This window comes from Oncorhynchus mykiss, chromosome 12, assembly GCF_013265735.2.
Source record: "Oncorhynchus mykiss isolate Arlee chromosome 12, USDA_OmykA_1.1, whole genome shotgun sequence".
Taxonomy (NCBI): domain Eukaryota; kingdom Metazoa; phylum Chordata; class Actinopteri; order Salmoniformes; family Salmonidae; genus Oncorhynchus; species Oncorhynchus mykiss.
In genome coordinates this window covers 63,633,289-63,653,745 of record NC_048576.1, presented here as the reverse complement: position 1 = coordinate 63,653,745, position 20,457 = coordinate 63,633,289, and the positions used below count along the sequence as shown (strand labels likewise).

Genomic DNA, 20,457 nt, shown 5'->3' with positions numbered 1-20,457 from the left:
ACAACTGTATTTTATTGTTGTGAATGAGTACAGTTTATAACGTAGAATTTTTTACTAAAATAGATAGCTATGAAATGGAATCAAATGCATAACGTTGAAGACACATGTTTGCGATGGAGGTAGATTTACGGCTTGTTTAGAAAGAAAGTAAAGTGAGAATCAAGGTTATAAAACACGTGTTCACAGCCATACACAGAATGTCTACCGCATACACCCTCCTCTATTTCGATTGGTCGAAACCACTTGCATACTGACATTGTTCTTTCCCATTGGTCCTGGGTTGTTGTCAATCACAGATTTTGATAGCTCGAAGACAATAGCCACGATTTCTTAAAGGAGAAACAACCGAATGCTCTGTGATAATTTAGCCTTTATGTTGTTAACCATTGCTTTGAAAATGTTCCTTTTAAGATGCACTTGATTTAGGATATTTGATGTCAAACAAATGTGATCAAATCGGCATCTCTCTCGACAGGAAGTAACCACACGACAGCAAAAAGGACAATACGTGTCCTTACGTGGTTGCGTACGCGGAAGCAGCTGTGTGAGAACGAGCCGATACAGAAAACTGGACCTGACACCGGACTAAAACAACTAGATTGAACTGCCTTACCAGAGACAATAATAACTAGGGGAGGTGGAGGAAAGAGAGGGCCCGGAGAGAGAGGGACGAAAATTAACGGGGCTACGAAACAGGGGAATATGAAACAGGGGGATGTGGTTGTGGGGGACGGGAATCGGGGATCGGGGGACCTGCAAATGGCCCCCTCTATGACCAACCATAGCCAGCATGACAGCGCCGAGACTGACGACGAGAACGTTAGCTCGGTGTCAATGTACCGGCGCAGGCCCCGGCTATTCCACGGCACGGTTCTACCTTTTTTAGCCGTGCTGTACCCTGGCTGGTTGTACTTGTGGCTCGTAGTATACGGTACTTCCGAGTACCCAGAAGCAGGCCTACTAGCTCTCGCCGCCATCGGGATCGCTCACGTCCTCACAGCGCTCTCCGGTTATTGGTCCGTGCACGCGCACTGTTTGCTCACCTGCGCAAAGGTAAAGTGGATGGATCGTCTGCGGTTGTTTTGGAATTAGGTGTTGGAGATTGTTAACCAACACTGCCCAATTGAACTTTTGATCACTCTACTCAGCATTATTTTATGCTCTACACAAGGACATTTTCAAATGATGTGTAATATATTTGTGTTTCTTGTTCAGAAAGTTTGGACCTGATTATATGGCTGTGTCTGTCAAAGTATATGAATTGCTCACATGCTGTGAATCGATGTGTATTAACAGGAGCCAGACCCACACAAGGCCACCCTGGCTAAGGTTATACCCACCCCCAACAATGGTTCTGCTGAGCTGGTACCACTGCAGAGAGACCGGGTAAGTTTGCCTTGTTCCCCTGTCTCACACCTTGTTTACTTAAACAATGGTTGTGTTCAATGGGGAGAAAACATTTGTAACTGTTGCAAAATGTTTTGCTACGGTGTGCCGTGCTGTACATGACTCAGGTGTATACCTGAGTCATATACAGCACGGCACACCATAGCAAAACATTTTGCACAACTTGGTTACAACTTGTGGGAAATGCATGGTGTCAGAATGGTCCTCTCTTAACATCTCTATGCTAGTCAGTTACACTGCTTTTTGGATGGCATATTTTTTTGTGTGTGTGTTTTTAATTAATGTACTCACTCTCTATCGCACTCTCTTCAGGATGAGAACGGCGAGGGAATCCTTTCCTTTGAGTTCCAGAAGATCTGCTACATCTTCGACAGTAAGGAGAGGAAGTGTTTCCTCCCCGTGTCGTTCCCCGTCCGACAGCCAATGGGCTTCTTCCAGGCCTGGCGAGGCTACCAGGAGGAGACAGACCTGCATGCCGCCGAGAAGCGCTATGGGACCAACCGCGCTGAGATGGTGGTGCCGGACTTCCTGGAGCTCTTCAGGGAGAGAGCCACTGCTCCCTTCTTTGTCTTCCAGGTGTGTGTGCGCATGCGTATTTGCATGTTGTTTTGTCAGGTAGTAATGTGACACGTAGCAGAATCCCTCTCTAGTCTCTTTCTTCCCTTTTCTATATTGATCTCTTTAAGGGCATGTGGGGATAGAATTGACTCAATAGTTAATACCCTTTTTATACTATCTTGCTGACCTGAAACATACTGCACTAGCTCTGATATTTTCTTTTCACGTGGTCCTCTCCACTACCGTTCTAGCAACTATGGTGGATGGCCGATGCATCAACCAGGCCAGCACAGTACCGCTTGGCTCAACATTTGTACAGATGGATACTCTCTCTCCCCCCCTCCTCAGGTGTTCTGTGTGGGTCTGTGGTGTCTGGATGAGTACTGGTACTACAGTGTGTTCACTCTCTTCATGCTGGTGGCCTTCGAAGCCTCTCTGGTACAACAGCAGATGAGGAACATGTCTGAGATACGACGCATGGGGAACAAACCCTACATGATCCAGGTGAACTACTGTTTCTTTATCCAAATGATCATGTCGTTTTGATATTTGCTGATACGATACAAGCAAAGGCGCATGCTCTTCTTGCTCAAGTGCAGATCATCAAATTGTCACCAGAGCCTTGTTATTGTAGTTGTAGAATGAAGGCCCTGACTCCCACTATATACTAGCATCAGGCTCATTTACCCAGGGGTTCCCAATTTTTTGGGGGGTCTATGGCCCAATTTGATTATCAAACATTTTTTTGCAACCCCACCATGTGTAAAATAAAAAAAAAAAATGGTAATGTAATCAACAGCCAATCTTAACTTTTTTATTTGTGTCCATGGCAAATCAGTATGGCAGTTCTTCAATCAGAAGGAAGTATGGTTTGAAGTGACTGAAATGCATCAGAAAGTTATTGGGAAGTTCAGAAAATCATCGGCTAATAATTGTGTATGATCTTCTGTGTCGAAAAGAACAACACCAATGCTTTCAATTATGATATTCTTTTCCCCCCAGTCTGATTTGGTGCCTGGTTCTGTCTACTCGATTCTAACGAATTATTCTTGTGTGCGTGGTAGAGGGAAACAGAAGACACATCCTTGTTCCTGAGAGTCTTAGCTGGCAGGAATAGGGTCATAATAAATAGCGTATAGCTTATGTCGTTCCAAAGTTAGAGCTACAATTGGTGTAAATAGAAAGGGAGATACCTAGTCAGTTGTACAACTGAAAGCATTAAACTGAAATGTGTCTTCCGCATTTAACCCAACCCCTCTGAATCCAAGAGGTGCGCGGGGCTGCCTTAATCGACATCCACATCATTGGCGCCCGGGAAACAGTGAGTTAACTGCCTTGTTCAGGGGCGGAACGACAGATTTTTACCTTGTCAGCTCTGGGTTTCGATCCAGCAACCTTTCGGTTACTGGCCCCACGCTCCTAACCCGCCAGGCTACCTTTCCACCCCTGTCGGAGTTTTGTGACCCCTAGTATTGGAAATGCTGCATTAACCAAATGATCGATTTGATCTGGATTTATATAGATCTGTCCGTGTTGTGTTCAGTAGGGAACACTGTAAAATGTTTTGAAACTGAAAATCTTTGTGTGTTCTTATTCTTGAACACGTGTAGCTAGTACCTCCCTGTTTTACTCAGTGTCATAAAAGCTTTCTCCCTACTGAACAGGCCCCTGATATTTACACGTTTGTGCCCATGTTTCACAACAGGTTTACCGCAACAGGAAGTGGAGGCCTGTGTCCAGTGATGAACTAGTCCCCGGGGACATTGTCTCAATAGGTAAGGTTCCTGTCTGTTAACCCTTCCCGTTCAGGAGTATTTTCTTCATCTAGAACCAGGCACTTTCTCAAATCATCTTTCCTCAATTTCACACATCTTATATCCTCGCCTCCTTTTTAAAATACATTGGAGAATAAGGGGAGGGACCTTGGACTTTGTCCTCGAATACTGTTGAGGAGAAGAGATGCGAGGAATCGTGAAGAGATTGAGATAGAGCCCCAGCCAGTTTGACACAGTGTGCGTATATCTTTGTCTTCCCCCCAGGATGCTCACCCCAGGAGAATTTAGTTCCATATTTCCTCTGTCCACAGCCAGTCAAAATCAAATGAAGTTTTATTTTTCACATGCGTCGTAGACAACAGGTGTCGACTAAGAATCAAATTCTTACTTACAGGTCCATTTCCAACAATGCAGATAAAAACATATATATATATTATTCTTTTTCTCCCCAATTTTGTGATTTCCAATTGGTAGTAGTCGTGTCCCATCGCTGCAACTCCCCCACGGACTTGGGAGAGGCGAAGGTCGAGCGCCATGCGTTCTCCAAAAACACGGCCCTGCCAAGCCACTCTGCTTCTTTACACACTGCTTGTTTAACCTGGAAGCCAGGAGCACCAATTTGTCTGAGGAAACACCATCCAGCTGGCAACCGAAGCCAGCTCATGCGCAGCCTCATGGGTCTCCCGGTCACGGCCGGCTGTGACACAGCCTGTGATCGAACCCTGGTCTGTAGTGATGCCTCAAACACAACAATGCGTTACCTTAGACCGCTATGCCACCCGGGAGGCCCCAACAATGCAGAGTTAAAGATAAGATACAAAATGGTAAAATATAAATAGTGATAAGAGGAAGAAATACACAGTGAATAACGAATCAAAATCATTTTAAAAAATAACATGGCTACGGAGTAGAAAATAAAATGTATATATACAGGGAGTATCAGTACCAAGTCGATGTGCAGGGTTACTAGGTAATTGAGGTAACTATGTACTGTACATCTACAGTGCATTCGGAAAGTATTCAAACCCCTTGACTTTTTCTATATTTTGTTACGTTACAGATTTATTCTAAAATGGATAAAATCGTTTCCCCCCCTAATCAATCTACACACAATACTCCATAATGACAAAGCAAAAACTGTTTAAAAAAAAATAATTGTTTGCTAATTTATTTAAAAAAAAAAGACAACTGAAATCACATTTACATAAGTATTCAGACCTTTTACTCAATACTTTGTTGAAGCACCTTTGGCCGCGATTACAGCCTCAAGTCTTCTTGGGTATGACGCTATAAGCTTGGCACACTTGTATTAGGGGAGTTTCTCCCATTCTTCTCTGCAGATCCTCTCAAGCTCTGTCAGGATGGATGGGGAGTGTCGCTGTACAGCTATTTTCAGGTCTCTAGAGCTGTTCGATCGGGTACAGGTCCAGGCTTTGGCTGGGCCACTCAAGGACTTTCAGTGACTTGTCCTGAAGCCATTTCTGCTTTGTTTTGGCTGTGTGATTCAGGTCATTGTCCTGTTGGAAAGTGAACCTTCACCCCAGTCTGAGGTACTGTGTGTTCTGGAGCAGGTTTTCATCAAGGATCTCTCTGTACTTTGCTCCGTTCATCTTTCCCTCAATCCTGACTAGTTTCCCAGTCCCTGCCGCTGAAAAACATCCCCACAGCATGATGCTGCCACCACCATGCTTCTCTGTAGGGATGGTGTCATGTTCCCTTCAGATGTGATGCTTGGCATTCAGGCCAAAGAGTTCAGACCAGAGAATATTGTTTATCATGGTCTGAGAGCCCTTTAGTTGCCTTTTGGCAAACTCCAAGCGGGCTGTCATGTGCCCTTTACTGAGGAGTGGCTTCCGTCTGGCCACTCTACCATAAAGGCCGGATTTGTGGAGTGCGGCAGAGATGGTTGTCCTTCTGGAAGGTTCTCCCATCTCCACAGAGGAATTCTGGAGCTCTTTAGAGTGACCATTGGGTTCTTGGTCACCTCCCTGACCAAGGCCCTTCTCTCCCTGTTTCTCAGTTTGGCTGGGCGGCCAACTCTGGGAAGAGTTTTGGTGGTTCCAAACTTCTTCCATTAAAGAATGATGGAGGCCACTGTGTTCTTGGGGACCTTCAATGTTTTGGTACCCTTCCTGTCATGGAGTTCTACGGACAATTCCTTTGACCTCATGACTTGGTTTTTGCTCTGCCATGCACTGTCAACTGTGGGACCTTGTATAAAAAGGTGTGTGCCTTTCCAAATCATATCCAATCAATTGAATTTACCACAAGTTTTAGAAACATCTCAAGGGTGATCAATGGAAACAGAATACACCTGAACTCAATTTTGAGTCTCATAGCAAAGAGTCTGAATACTTATGTAAATAAGGTATTTTTTTAAATTTAAATTAAATTAAAAATTATTTTTTTTATATACATTTGCAAAAATGTCAACCTGTTTTCGCTTTGTCATTATGTGGTGTTAGGTTCTACATAAACCTAGTAAAAGTCATGGATGGTTAGTAAAGCTTAAAGTTTACTCACCCATTGGTTCATATAAGACAGACAGACAGACAGACAGACAGACAGACAGACAGACAGACAGACAGACAGACAGACAGACAGACAGACAGACAGACAGAGTTGAAGTCGGAAGTTTACATACACCTTAGCCAAATACATTTAAACTCAGTTTTTCACAATTCCTGACATTTAGAGAGAACAGTCTATGGCCTAAGTCTTTGACAATGTTATGGTCTTTCCTCTGACAATGCCTGGTTTAGAGGTCCTGGGTGGCAGGGAGCTTGGCCCCAGTGATGTATTGGGACATACGCACTACCCTCTGTTGCGCCTTGCAGTCTGATGCCAAGCAGTTGCCATACCAAGAAGTGATGCAGCCAGTCAAGATGCTCTCGATCGTGCAGCTGTATAACTTTTTGAGGATCTGAGGGCCCATGCCAAATCTTTTCAGCCTTCTGAGGCATTGTCGTGCCCTCTTCACGACTGTGTTGGTGTGTTTGGACCATGATAGATCCTTAGTGATGTGGACAGAGAGGAACTCTCGACACGCTCTACTACAGCCTCATCGATGTGAATGGGGGCATGCTTGGCCCTCCGTTTCCTGTAGTCCACTCCTTTTGTCTTACTGACATTTACTGAGAGATTGTTGTCCTGGCACCACACTACCAGGTCTCTAACCTCCCTGTAGTCTGTTTCATCATCGTCGGTGATCAAGCATACCACCCTTCGTGTCGTTGGCAAACTTAATGGGTGAACAGGCAGTACATGAGGGGACTAAGCATGCACCCCTGAGGGGCCCCCATGTTGAGGGTCAGCGTGGCAGATGTGTTGTCGCTTACCCTCACCACCTGTGGGCGGCCCGTCAGGAAGTGCAGGATCCAGTTGCAGAGGCAGGTGTAGTCCAGGGACCTTAGCTTAGTGATGAGCTTCGAGAATTCTATGGTGCTGAACAGCATTCTAACGTTGGTTTGGCACAGTATATATGTCTTTCTCTCCCCCCCCCCCCAGGCCGCTCGCCCCAGGAGAACTTGGTTCCATGTGACGTGCTGCTGCTGAGAGGGCGCTGCATCGTGGACGAGGCCATGCTGACGGGAGAGTCCGTTCCTCAGATGAAGGTCAGACAGACGGGAAGCTTGTGCTATACTAGACTAGATAACATCCATGCAAAATAATGCAGTTTATCTGGACAATATACAGTGCCTTCGGAAAGTATTCAGACCACTTGATCTTTTCCAAATTTTGTTGCGTTACAGCCTCATTCTAAAATTGAATATCCCATTTACATAAGTATTCAGACCCTTTACTCAGTACTTTGTTGAAGCACCTTTTGGCAACTACTACAGCATCGAGTCTTCTTGGGAATGATACTACCCAAGAAAATACTACAAGCTTGGCACACCTGTATTTGGGGATTTTCTCCCATTCTTCTCTGCGGATCCTCTCAAGCTCTGTCAGGATGAATGGGGAGCGTTGCTGCACAGCTATTTTCACGTCTCTCCAGAGATGTTTGATTGGGTTCAAGTCCGGGCTCTTGCTGAGCCACTCAATGATATCCAGAGACTTGTCCCGAAGCCACTCCTGCGTTGACTTGGCAGTGTGTATAGAATCGCTGTCCTGTTGGAAGGTGAACCTTCACCCCAGTCTGAGGTCCTGAGCGCTCTGGAGCAGGTTTTCATCAAGGATCTCTCTGTACTTTGCTCCGTTCATCTTTCCCTCGATCCTGACTAGTCTCCCAGTCCCTGCCGCTGAAAAACATCCCCACAGCATGATGCTGCCACCACCATGCTTCACCGTAGGGATGGTGCCAGGTTTCCTTCAGACGTGACGTTTCAGTTTCTCCCATCTCCATAGAGGATCTCTGGAGTTCTTGGTCACCTCCCTGACCAAGGCCATTCTACCCTGATTGCTCAGTTTGGCCGGGCGGCCAGCTATAGGATGAGTATTTGTGGTTCCAAACTTCTTCCATTTAAGAATGATGGAGGCCACTGTGTTCTTGGGGACCTTCAATGCTGCAGAAATGTTTTGGTACCCTTCTCCAAATCGGTGCCTCGACACAATCCTGTCTCTGATGTCTACGGACAATTCCTTCGACAACATGGCTTGGTTTTTGCTCTGACATGCACTGTCAACCGTGGGACCTTTTATATAGACAGGTGTGTGTGCTTTTCCAAATCATGTCCTATCAATTGACTCAAACTAAGTTGTAGAAACATCTCAATGATGATCACTGTAGATTGTCAACACAATGGGAATGTTACTATAGATCATTCACAAAGAGAAGCGTAGAATATCATAGGTGCTTCACAAATCCATTTTATCAACATCCTATGCTTAGAAATCATAGGCTCCATTAATCCTTAAAAGGAATGTTTTAACTTGAAGTTCCCCCATGTTGTGTGTTTAGGAGCCAGTGGAGGATCTGGACCCAGAGAGGGTACTGGACCTTCAGGGTGACGCCCGCCTCCACATAATCTCTGGTGGGACCAAGGTGGTGCAGCACAGCCCCCCGCTCCGTGCCACTGTAGGACTCAAACGTCAGTTCCTACCTACTATGCCGTGTATTATTCACTTGTCGTAAGGCAGAAATGTCCAGCTCTTTTTTCACTTTGAGATTAACAATTGTAATTGTATTGCGCTTTCAATCTAAATGTTGTTATCTCTTATCAATATAAAAAAAATCTAAATTTTAGATACATTTTGTCATCTCCTACGTCCTCAGAATAGATGGATTGAATCTGCCCTCTGTGATTGTATCTATCTTGTCTTACTTAGAGCAAATCGTAATAGTTTGTTTTTCTTCTTTTACATTTTTCTGCAGCTGTGGACAATGGCTGTGTGGCTTATGTGTTGAGAACCGGATTCTATACCTCTCAGGTGAGGGGCTGCTGCTCTTGACTACCGAACTTGTCCAATAAGAACCGCTTGTTTTCATTTTCTGTTGCAACATGTTTTGCTACGGCGTTCACTAATGAATACAACCCATGGTGTTGTTGACCACGCCTGTCTACAGGGTAAACTGCTGAGGACCATCTTGTTTGGAGTGAAGAGGGTGACAGCCAACAACTTGGAAACATTCATCTTCATCCTCTTCCTCCTGGTGTTCGCCATCGCTGCTGCTGGATATGTGTGGGTGGAAGGTGAGTAATCCAGTGAACAACGCAATTCAATCAATCAATCAAATGGATTTTATAAAGCACTTTTTACGTCAGCGGTTGTCCCAAAGTTCTTCACAGATACCCAGTCTTAAAACCACATGGAACAAGCAATGCAGAGGCAGAAGTACAGTTGGTCCTACTTAGAACATTTCTCCATTATACAGTTTGTTTATATCTTAGCCAAGACAGAATTTAAGGTGATGTTTTTTTTTTTTACTCCCTAAGACATGTATGAACATTTTGACAGTCTTGCCAAAGGACCCTATTCATAAAAATAAAAAACACACGACTTAAACACAAATTCCTCCTTTATAAAACGGAAGAAAACAAGTTGTCGAAATAGGCCCTGATGTCAGGAGAGAGCAGCAGGTTTTTCCTGACCTAATGCAGTATAACTGTATATATTATTACTAATAATAACAATGTATGACATTTAGCAGATGCTTTTATCCAAAGCAACTTACAGGCATGTGTGCAAACATTTTATAAATGAACATACTGCATAGCTTTCTCTGTGTGAGTAACTACTACTTATAGGTGTGTAACTGTCTCTGTGTGTTCTCTCCCCTGCAGGAACTAAGGACCCTAGCAGGAACCGGTATAAGTTGTTCCTGGAGTGTACTCTCATCCTGACCTCTGTGGTTCCACCTGAGCTTCCCATAGAATTGTCTCTGGCAGTCAACACATCCCTCATCGCTCTGGCCAAGCTCTGTGAGTCAACAGATTGTGTGTTGGGGTTGGGGTGGTATGCGGTGGTATGTGTTGTGAAAGTGGTTCTGAAAGTGGAATAGTAATGTTTCTAGTACTTAATGATGTTAGTCCTCCTCGCTGTTCTGCTATTTGACTCACCCCTTTATTTCTTCTCCCTTTCATAGATGTGTTCTGCACTGAGCCCTTCAGGATCCCGTTTGCAGGCAAGGTGGAGGTGTGCTGCTTCGACAAGACGGGCACCTTGACCAGCGACCATCTGGTGGTGCGGGGGGTCGCTGGCCTCAGGTACACTCGCTTTTACATTTTTCAGTATGATACATTTCTTTGTTGCAATTTTTTACAAAGATTGACTGGACCTGATAATATTAAAACATTTTTAAAGGCTTCCTAACGGCATCGTAATGCATCGTAGCGGTCTGGGTTAAGTAAAGTGTCTACCAATGCCCTTATGCGCTGGTGTCATACTGTGAATCTTGTCATATTGAGGAGTGACACGTAAAGAGCAACACACATGTTTTGAGTGTTTATTTAATCATATTAAAATCTTTGGAAGAATATGAAGTACATTTTTACATTTGTTTGTAAACATTTTCTAAACTCCTCCAGAGAAGGGAAAGAAGTGACTCCCGTGTCAGAGATCCCAGTAGAAACGCATCGGGTGATTGCTACCTGTCACTCACTGGTTACCCTTGACGATGGACAGCTGGTAGGCGACCCTCTGGAGAAGGCCATGCTCACTGCTGCTGACTGGACCCTCACTAAAGGTTGTGTGTGTGTGTGTGCGCCCGTGTGTGTGTGTGTGTGGGCCCGTGTACCTCAGGATCTCCTCTTTGTACACCAGTAGAGAAAGTGTGTGTGTGTCTCTGTGTTTACATCATATCTACCCTTCTGTCCCTCTGTGTGGTGTAGATGAAAAGGTGTTTGCCCGTGGTATAAAGACCCCAGGCCTGAAGATCCACCAGCGGTTCCACTTTGCCAGTGCTCTGAAGAGGATGTCCGTCCTCGCCTCCTATGAGAAACTGGGCTCCGCTGACCTCTGCTATGTCTCCACTGTCAAAGGAGCTCCAGAGACACTCAGGGACATGGTTAATATCATAGAATGAAATAGAACCACTGACATTTGAATGTATAGTTGAATATGTCTTTATGGTCAATGTAATTACATGTCTACTATAATACATGTCTACTGTACCACACTTCACGTACAAGTACACAGTCTCAGTGTTGAGTGAATACGCCATTGCTGCAGTCATTACCGTTGTTCTAGCCATTTGTTTGTTTCTGTAGTTCTCAGAGTGCCCAGACAGCTATGACCAGGTGCACAGGGAGATGTCCCGAGAAGGGGCCAGGGTTCTGGCCTTGGGCTACAGAGAGATAGGACACCTCAGCCACCAACAGGTAACTCTACCTGTCCTGTCCAACTCACCTACCTGTCCTATCTTTCTCAAACTTTTTGCAGCCCTTTTGTGATAGCAAATTCATCAGGGACCCCCTCATAATCAGATCACAACTCGTGAGATAAAAAAAAAAAACTAGCATACAATGAGTTTTACTATGACTTTGGCAGTGCATGGCTGGACGAATCAAGTCTTGGGCCCCGGAAGACATATTGACATACTCTTGGCATCGGAGAGAACATTTCCTGCAGTTCTGCACATTTTGTCATGTGGCAGAGATAATTGTTGTTGTTGCAGCTTTAACACTAATATTCTGCAACTCGACACATTTTTCCATGGGGCAGCGCATTTTTCCATGGGGCAGAGAGAGAACTTTGCTGTTTTAAAGCTTAAATGACAATGCACTTAAGAAAAAAAAAAAAAAAACATTTTGGGGGATTAAAATAAATATTGAGTTGAGAAAAAGATAGTTGGTGGAGTACTTTGGATACCAGTATCTCTGTGAGCCTCCCAGGCCCATGTTGCCCAGGGTTAAGAACATACATTGTAGATGAATAATATTACATTGTACTGTATTACACACGCAATACTTATTCCATGGATCACTTGGTCAAAATGTGTTAAATATGTTGTTGTTAGTAATATCATTTTTAAATCAAATAAACGTTTATCAGGTACACCACCCGGTTCATGAAAATGGGCCGTTATATAAAGCAAGCAGATGGGCATCGAGGCATTAGTTACTGTTTGATTGAACGTTAGAATTGGCAAAACCAGTGACCTGAGCGACTTTGAGCGTGGTTTGATAGGCGGTGCCAGATGCTCTGGATCCATTATCTACTTGTCCTGTCTAACTCACCTACTTGTCCTGTCTAACTCACCTATCTGTCGTGTCCTGCTCTGTGTGAGGGGATGAGTTTCCCGAAAGCCTCGTAGTTAACGTGGCACGCTATTTCAATACTCTCAACAACCAAGCTGCACAGCCGAGAGAGAGGGTGAGGTACTTCTGGGTCTTCGAGATAAATAAAGTACCACGTTAGCTACAGGGCTTTCGTGAACCTCAGCCAAGTGGCTAGATGAGAGTGGCTCTCTTTTGTACAGCAGGGGTTGGGTGTTTGTGTGACTGGGTGCCTTGTGGCGGTCTGTACAGGTGCGGGAGGTGACTCGTGATGCTCTGGAGTGTGACCTGCAGTTTGCCGGCTTCATGGTCGTCTCGTGTCCCCTGAAGACCGACAGCAAGGCTGTCATCAAAGAGATCCAGGAGGCGTCGCATCACGTGAGGAGGCGGTCTCGGAATACACACGCATGCTCACACACATTCGCACAGACTCATTAGCAGGAAAAGCCACACACCGATACTGATAAAGATTTGGTTCAGATTACAATTATCACAGTAATATCAGGCACATCCATGCACGCACTTACTCCGTAATGCGCGTACACACCACACACACACACACACATAACCCTCCTCTCCTCCATCTCTCCTTCAGGTGGTGATGATAACAGGTGACAACCCTCTGACAGCGTGCCATGTGGCCAGAGAGCTCCACTTCATCCAGAAGGAACACACGCTCGTACTGCAGGCCAGACCCAACCAGGGTAGGGGCACACGAAGAGCCCATTTATGCTTAAACCGAAAACCGCCCTGTAGGTTTTTCCTCCAACCCTAATCTAGTGCACCTGATTCTAATAATTAGCTGGTTGATAAGCTGAATCCGGTTAGTTACAACTGGGGTTGGAGCGAAAACAGACAGGACGGTAGCTCTCCACGAACATGGTTGGAGGGCTCTGTACTAGACTAATCTACAGACTAATTTGCCCCAGTGCAATGGAATAAAATGCAAACCAAATCAAGCGCACCTTAAGTACTTGAGACTATTTGACATAATATGTATTTAATCCGGGTGTAGTATGTCGTTGTTTTAAGAATGCTCCATAATACGGTCACTTGTGGCGTTGTTCCTTCCAGGTGAGTGGCAGTGGGAGTCTATAGACGGCAGCGTGTGTGTTCCGCTGCCCCCGCCGTCTGTCCCCTCGCTGGTCGATCAGTATGATCTGTGTGTGACGGGGGAGGGGCTAACCAGACTGACCAGTGACACGCGGTTGCTCCATGCCCTCCTGCCCCATGTCCAGGTGTTCGCACGGGTCAGCCCTAAACAGAAGGTCAGTCTTCTTGCCTCCTCGTAGACGTTAGCAGTGTCAGAAATGGCACCCTATTCTTTTTCTAGTGCACTACTTTTGACAAAAGTAGTGCACTATGGGCCCTGGTCAAAAGTAGTGCGCTATGGTCAATTCTGTCTTGGTTGTTGTAATGAATTAATTAATTTATTAGATAACTAAAAATAGGCTACATTTACTCTGATTGTACAAAACATGATGAACACCTGCTCTTTCAATGACATAGACTGACCAGGTGAATCCAGGTGACACCTATGATCCCTTATTGATGTCACTTGTTAAATTCACTACAATCAGTTTAGAGGAAGGGGAGCAGACAGGTTAAAGAAGGATTTTTAAGTCTTGGGAAAATTGAGACATGGATTGCGTATGTGTGCCATTCAGAAGGTGAATGGGCAAGACAAAAGATTGAAGTGCATTGGAACAGGGTATGGTAGTAGGTGCCAGACACACTGGTTTGTGTCAAGAACTGCAATGCTGCTGGGTTTTTCACGCTCAACAGTTTCCTGTGTGTATCAAGAATGGTCCACCGCCCAAAGGACATCCAGCCAACTTGACACAACTTTGGGAAGCATTGGAGTCAACAGGGGCCAGCATCCCAGTGGAACGCTTTCGAGTCCATTCCCTGACGAATTGAAGCTTTTCTGAGTCCAACTCAATATTAGGCAGATGTTCTTCGTGTTTTGTACACTCGGTGTACAACCAACACACTCAAGAACTGCTGGTACATTTTGAGGCTAGTTTTGTGCTGTGTCGTTTTGTGCTAACTGTGTGTATTGTTATTGTGTTCCAGGAGTTTGTAATCACTAGTCTTAAAGGATTGGGCTATACAACATTGATGTGCGGAGACGGGACCAATGACGTCGGAGCACTCAAACACGCCCATATCGGTGAGGTCACTCGACATGTCACTCAAAGCTGTGCACAATATTCAGCAACGTTAACGCGCACACCTGTCTTAGTCCATGACACCTTCAATTCAACCTTTATTGTCTCAGCAGGCGAATGTATGCCATCCTCTTATCATAAACAATGTCACTATATGGGAATCATTAAGTGTCCATTCTCTCTCTCGCTCTCCCTCTCTCCCCCTACCTTCTCAACCTTCCCTCCACCTTTCCCCCCATCAGGTGTGGCTCTGTTGGCGAACGCCCCAGAGCGTATGCCTGAGAGGAGGAAGAGGGGCAGAGAGAAGGAGACCCCAGCAGCCGACTCCAGACCCTCCCTACCTCCGGTCACCAGCTCAGGGGTCAAACTGACCTCCAGGGCAGCCAGGCAGAGGGTCATGGCCCAGAGAGAGGAGCAGCTAGCCGCGCAGAAGGTGGGGTGTGTGTGTGTGTGTAGGGAGGGAGTGGTGTGTGTACGTGCGTGCGTGTTGTTAACCATTTGGTGTTTATTCTGTTGTAGGAGAGGATTAGTCAAGTCTTAAGGGAGCTGGAAGAAGATCAGATACAAGTAGTGAAACTGGGAGATGCCTCCATTGCTGCCCCCTTCACCTCCAAATTGTCCTCCATACAGTGCAGTGAGGAACACACACATAATCAACACATTTTTTACACCCGTACTGTATACAAACACAAATGAACACAAACGCTTGCTCGCTTTCTTTATCTCACTCACTCACTCACTGTCTCTCTCTCTCTCACTCACTGTCTCTCTCGCTCTCACTGTTTCTCTCACTGTCTCTCTCTCTCTCTCTCTCTCACTACATGATTATCATCTCCTCATCATCTCTCCTCCCCAGTCTGCCACGTGATAAAGCAGGGCCGCTGTACGCTGGTGACCACACTACAGATGTTTAAGATCTTGGCGCTGAACGCCCTGGTGCTGGCCTACAGCCAGTCTGTTCTTTACCTGGAGGGGGTCAAGTTCAGTGACTTCCAGGCCACCCTACAGGGCCTGCTATTGGCCGGCTGCTTCCTCTTCATCTCCAGGTCAAAGGTGAGAGGTCACATGGCGGTAAAAACACAGTAGTGCTATCCCTTGATAGTTTTTCCTCCTTCAGTTCCTTGTGTCCTCTCCTTCCTGCCTCCTTCCCTGCTTCTTCAAAACATCAGAGGGAAGCGTTACTTTTCCTTGAATCCTCTCCTCAGTTCCCGCAGACATTTTTTTAGGAGAAAAGGACATTAGAAATTGTGGAAAGAGTATTAAGAAAGAACCTGTGTGTGCTTACTACATGTATGACATGCATGTACTCTAGTTGTGATTGTTAGGAATCCATATTATTATGTAGCCTTAGTTTCAAGTTAAGCTTTAACTCAACTTAGGGGGTTTTCACATTAAATTTGGTGCCCTGGTCCGTTTTCCTGGAGTGTTTGTGAGAATTCTACAACATCAGTTTTGCTTTCACCAGACCTGAAAATAACCGTTTTCAGAGTGCGATTAGCAAGACGCACATTCTACATGACGTTAGCAAGCTAGCTAGTTTACAACAGGCAAAACATTCCACGCAACTCCTGATACTCTGGTCCTGCAACTTGGACCCGCGACAAACGCAAGTCCAGGATACGTTTTAGCCGGGATTAATTTGTGTGTCACACATGCTTTTATAGTGCGGCTCAGGGCACCAAACGCTCCAGGAAATGGATCATACAGGGGATATGTGAAAGCTCCCTTTTTAAGTGTTCATCCTAATTTCTCTTGTCCTGTCCAGCCCCTGAAGACTCTGTCTAAAGAGCGGCCCTTACCTAACATCTTCAACCTGTACACTGTTCTGACAGTGCTGCTGCAGTTTGCTGTTCACTTCTGTAGTCTGGTATACCTGTACAAAGGAGCACAGAGCAGAAGTCCTCCAAGGTACACACACACACACACACACACACACTATAGATACCTACAGACTTGTTGATACTGTATTTGCTCCCACCCAGTACTAACCGTACATGTTCACCTTACAATAATTGACATGGTCTTGTTTCCAACCTGTCCAAGTATCCCCTCTCTTAATCTTCTGTCTGTTGTCCTTTTACCTTTTAGGGCGGAGAGGTTTGCGGACCTGTACAAAGAGTTTGAGCCCAGTCTCATCAACAGCACTGTGTACATAATGTCTATGGCCATGCAGATGGCTACCTTTGCCATTAACTACAAGGTACTGCTCTTCCTCCTCCATATCTTGGGTTTAATGAAGCCTTCATGATCCCTTTATAAGGCCTTTCTTTGCATATAAAATATTAAACATTAAGCCCACATAAGGGATACCTAATTGAAAATGTGGCCCATTTTCTATACAATGAATAGACTCTTCAGTACTTATCCTAGCCATCATTGAATAATACACGTGTATTCCACTAATACTGTGTGTTTTTCTAGGGTCATCCTTTCATGGAGTCTCTGAGAGAGAACAAACCGCTGCTGTGGAGTATTGCCCTGTCAGGTCTGGCCATCGTGGGTCTTCTCTCAGGGTCCTCGCCTGAATTCAACGAGCAGTTTGCTCTTGTAGATATACCAACAGAGGTCAGCATATATTATACAGATGTCGGGCCTTAATCTGATCACTCTTTTGTCCCGGTAAAATGTACTGCTCATTAGGGAATTCAAATGAGCCTTGTGATTTATAGTAGTTATGTTCACTGAAAAGCCGCTGTTCTCTATTTCTCCTTTTCTTTTTTCTTTTTTAGCTTTATTTAACCAGGCGAGTCAGTTAAGAACAAATTCTTATTTTCAATGACGGCCTACTGGGGAACAGTGGGTTAACTGCCTGTTCAGGGGCGGTTGAGGGGGCGGTTAAGTTTTTCAGACCAGTGGGGCTATATTTGTCCATGTTCTGTCGGCTACCCGTTAGCCTATTCATTGTCACATATTGAAAGGTGTGAAAACCCATAATAGGCTACTGTTTGTTTCCCAGTCTATTGTTGCTTGCTAGGTCGGTGCATGTTCTATGAGTCAATTTAGCATACCTTGTATTACTTATAATCATTTTTATGTTGGACTTGTGCTCACAATCTAATTGTTATTTGTCCAATGATTTATTATTTCTTAAAGGTGGGACAATCCCACGCCTTTTGTATTTGTTTTGCTTTTATTGAAGCGAGAGAACAGTGTTGGAAAGATTCGGGGGGTGGTCATAGAGAAGTGGGATGGATTTGAACCAATGCCAACTCTGGTATATATGTCCCGGGGTCAGTGGCTGTAGACGCTGGACCACACAGGCACTGAGGCGACCAATAATTGGTTCTGCCTATTTCTTGCCTTGAACATATAATAAAACAATTGATTAAAAAATGAAATGATTATCCCTAACGAAAAATACATATACACCCTACAAATATGTCAATGTTTTAGAATCCACATAAGAATACACACGAGACGCGCTGTAGCCTACTTGAACTGGCACACAGTGGCCTTGCAGTCCAAGGTACATTGTAGGTACGCTATTGCATTGTATAGAAACACCGCTTCCAGCTGCCCCCTGGCGGCGATTCTTACATATTGCTTCAAACATTCAACTTCTCCTGCAGGATTATTTTCCTCCTGCAATGAAACTGGTCAAATCAAGATCCAACATCTGTACTTTCACACACATTTTGTGTGATTGTTTTGATGTATTGCTTTATAACTTGTTATAAGCATGTATGAATCTTTATAATGAATTAACTAAGTTTATAATAAAATGTTTTGAAGTTCTCCATTTAAGTCCAGGACTAGGCTTAATCTGTGTCTGGGAAACCAGCGCAAAAGGACGTATAAATTATTATAACCTCTTATGTGTTTTCTGCCCTGCAGTTCAAGCTAGTCATCGCCCAGGTCCTGGTGGTTGACTTTGTCGCTGCCCTGCTGGTTGACCGCGTTCTGCAGTTCCTTCTGGGCAAAGGAACCCTGAGGCTGCCTTCCTGAATTGCCGTGCCAACAGCTGCCCCGAGCAACCCGCTGCCCTCGGCAACCAAACTGTAAAGGGAAAGGATTGAGGAGACTTGTGGAGGGAGGAAAAGATTGAAGGCTGATGTGACGCACAAGACAGCTGAGGAGATGGACTAGGCATGTCAGGCAGACGTGCAGTACTGCTGCACCACACCCCTAAATGTTACCCCATCTCTGCTCTGTCCCTCTGTTCCCCCTATTCACTAATGTATTTAAAATTACATTTATTTTATGCTAGAGACAAACTTGGGCTCAAATGGTATTTTCTTCCTTTTGAATACTTTGGGTGTTTTGGTTGATCCTGCCAGGAGCTCCAGATAAGCAGGGTTTGCACTTTTGGGACTGTTCCGTTGCGCCAGGCAAGTTGAAACAAGTGCAGCTAAAGTATTTGAAAGAAAATAAATACTGTTGGAACCCAGGTCTAGTTAGACTCCCCCTTCTCTTGCCTTCCCGTTCCTTCTCTCCATCCCTCCCTTTTCTCACTGAAGGCCAAGAAGACAGCAGTATTGTGTGGCGTTAGAGATTGTGTGCCAGCCCATGTGAAACGTGCACACACACACAACAGGGCGTTCTCCAAGAGAATTGCGAAGTGTTTGATTTTTTTTCCCATTTTGTTTTCTCTTCTTCATTTTGTAAAAAGATAAAACTCTTACAGACTTCCAAAAGACCAACAAATACAAGTGGTGCTTTTTTTGTCAAGTGCTACTTTGTCATGTTCCATTTACCTATGCAGTGCACTGCCTACTATACCTACATAGGGGTTGAACATATATTTTTAAGGTGATGAGTGAGCTGCATACATTGTAACTGGAAGTCAAGTTGAGAGGGCACAAAAATAGTCTTCAGATCCTTTTTCTTGATGTTTTTGTTTGAGAGGACTTTAATTAAGTCCCGTGTGCCTCACTTGGTTGAGCATGGCACTTGTAATGCCAGGGTTGTGGGTTTGATTCCCATAAGGGACCAGTATGAAAATGTATGTGCTCACTACTGTAAGTCGCTCTGGATAAGAGCGTCTGCTAAAGGACTAAAATGTTAATGTCTGGTGCACCCTGGCTTGTTACACTGGCAATCTATTGTAACAGATTATAGTCTAGTAGCTGAGATTACTACACTGGTAACAGAGGTGGGATGATATCATAATGACTGGTACGGGACATCCATAGACCTATATACTGAACAAAAATATAAACGTCAAGTGTTGATCACATGTTTCATGAGCCGAAATAAAAGATCCCAGAAATGTTCCATACGCACAAAAAGCTTATTTCTCTAAAATGTTGTGCACAAATTTGTTTACATCCCTGTTATTGAGCTTTTCTTCTTTGCTAAAATAATCCATCCACCTGAAAGGTGTGGCATATCAAGAAGCTCATTAAACAGTATGCTCATTACACAGGTGCACCTTGTGCTGGGGGCAAGAAAAAGCCACTAAAATGTGCAATTCTGTCACATAACACAATGCCACAGATGTCTCAAGTTTTGAAGGAGCATGCAATTGGCATGGTGACTGCGGGAATGTCCACCAGAGCTGTTGCCAGAGAATTGAATGTACGTTTCTCTGCCATAAGCTGCCTCCAATGCCGTTTTAGAGAATTTAGCAGTACGTCCAACCAGCCTCATAACCGCAGGCCACATGTATGGCGTCATGTGGACGAGCGGTTTGCTGATGTCAATGTTGTGAACAGAGTTCCCCATGTTGGTGGTCGGGTCAGGGTATGGGCAGGCATACGCTACTGACGACTAACACAGATGCATTTTATCTATGGCAATTTTAATGCACAGACATACCGTGACGAGATCCTGAAGCCCATTCTGTGGCCCATTTTTTTAGCAGATGTTATTGCAGGTGTAGCAAAATGCTTGTCTGCAAAGTTGCTGAGGAGCTGGAAGCAGAGCTTCCATGTCTGTCTGCACCAT

At 44.8% G+C, this 20,457-nt stretch overlaps 1 protein-coding gene across 1 annotated transcript; it reads left to right on the top strand.

Moving 5' to 3' along the window:
- Nucleotides 1-297: 297 nt before the first annotated feature.
- Nucleotides 298-19,786, top strand: atp13a1 (ATPase 13A1). Its single transcript, XM_021624487.2, has 25 exons — nt 298-1,053; nt 1,297-1,386; nt 1,720-1,983; nt 2,314-2,469; nt 3,671-3,740; nt 7,248-7,354; nt 8,644-8,773; nt 9,058-9,113; nt 9,250-9,376; nt 9,968-10,105; nt 10,270-10,390; nt 10,712-10,869; nt 11,015-11,190; nt 11,393-11,503; nt 12,653-12,778; nt 12,996-13,104; nt 13,475-13,668; nt 14,477-14,573; nt 14,814-15,004; nt 15,091-15,205; nt 15,428-15,624; nt 16,337-16,479; nt 16,660-16,771; nt 16,993-17,136; nt 18,406-19,786. Exons 1-25 carry the CDS (start codon nt 703-705, stop codon nt 18,514-18,516), a joined length of 3,594 nt encoding a protein of 1,197 aa, XP_021480162.1. The 5' UTR covers nt 298-702; the 3' UTR covers nt 18,517-19,786.
- The last annotated feature ends 671 nt before the right edge of the window (nt 19,787-20,457 follow it).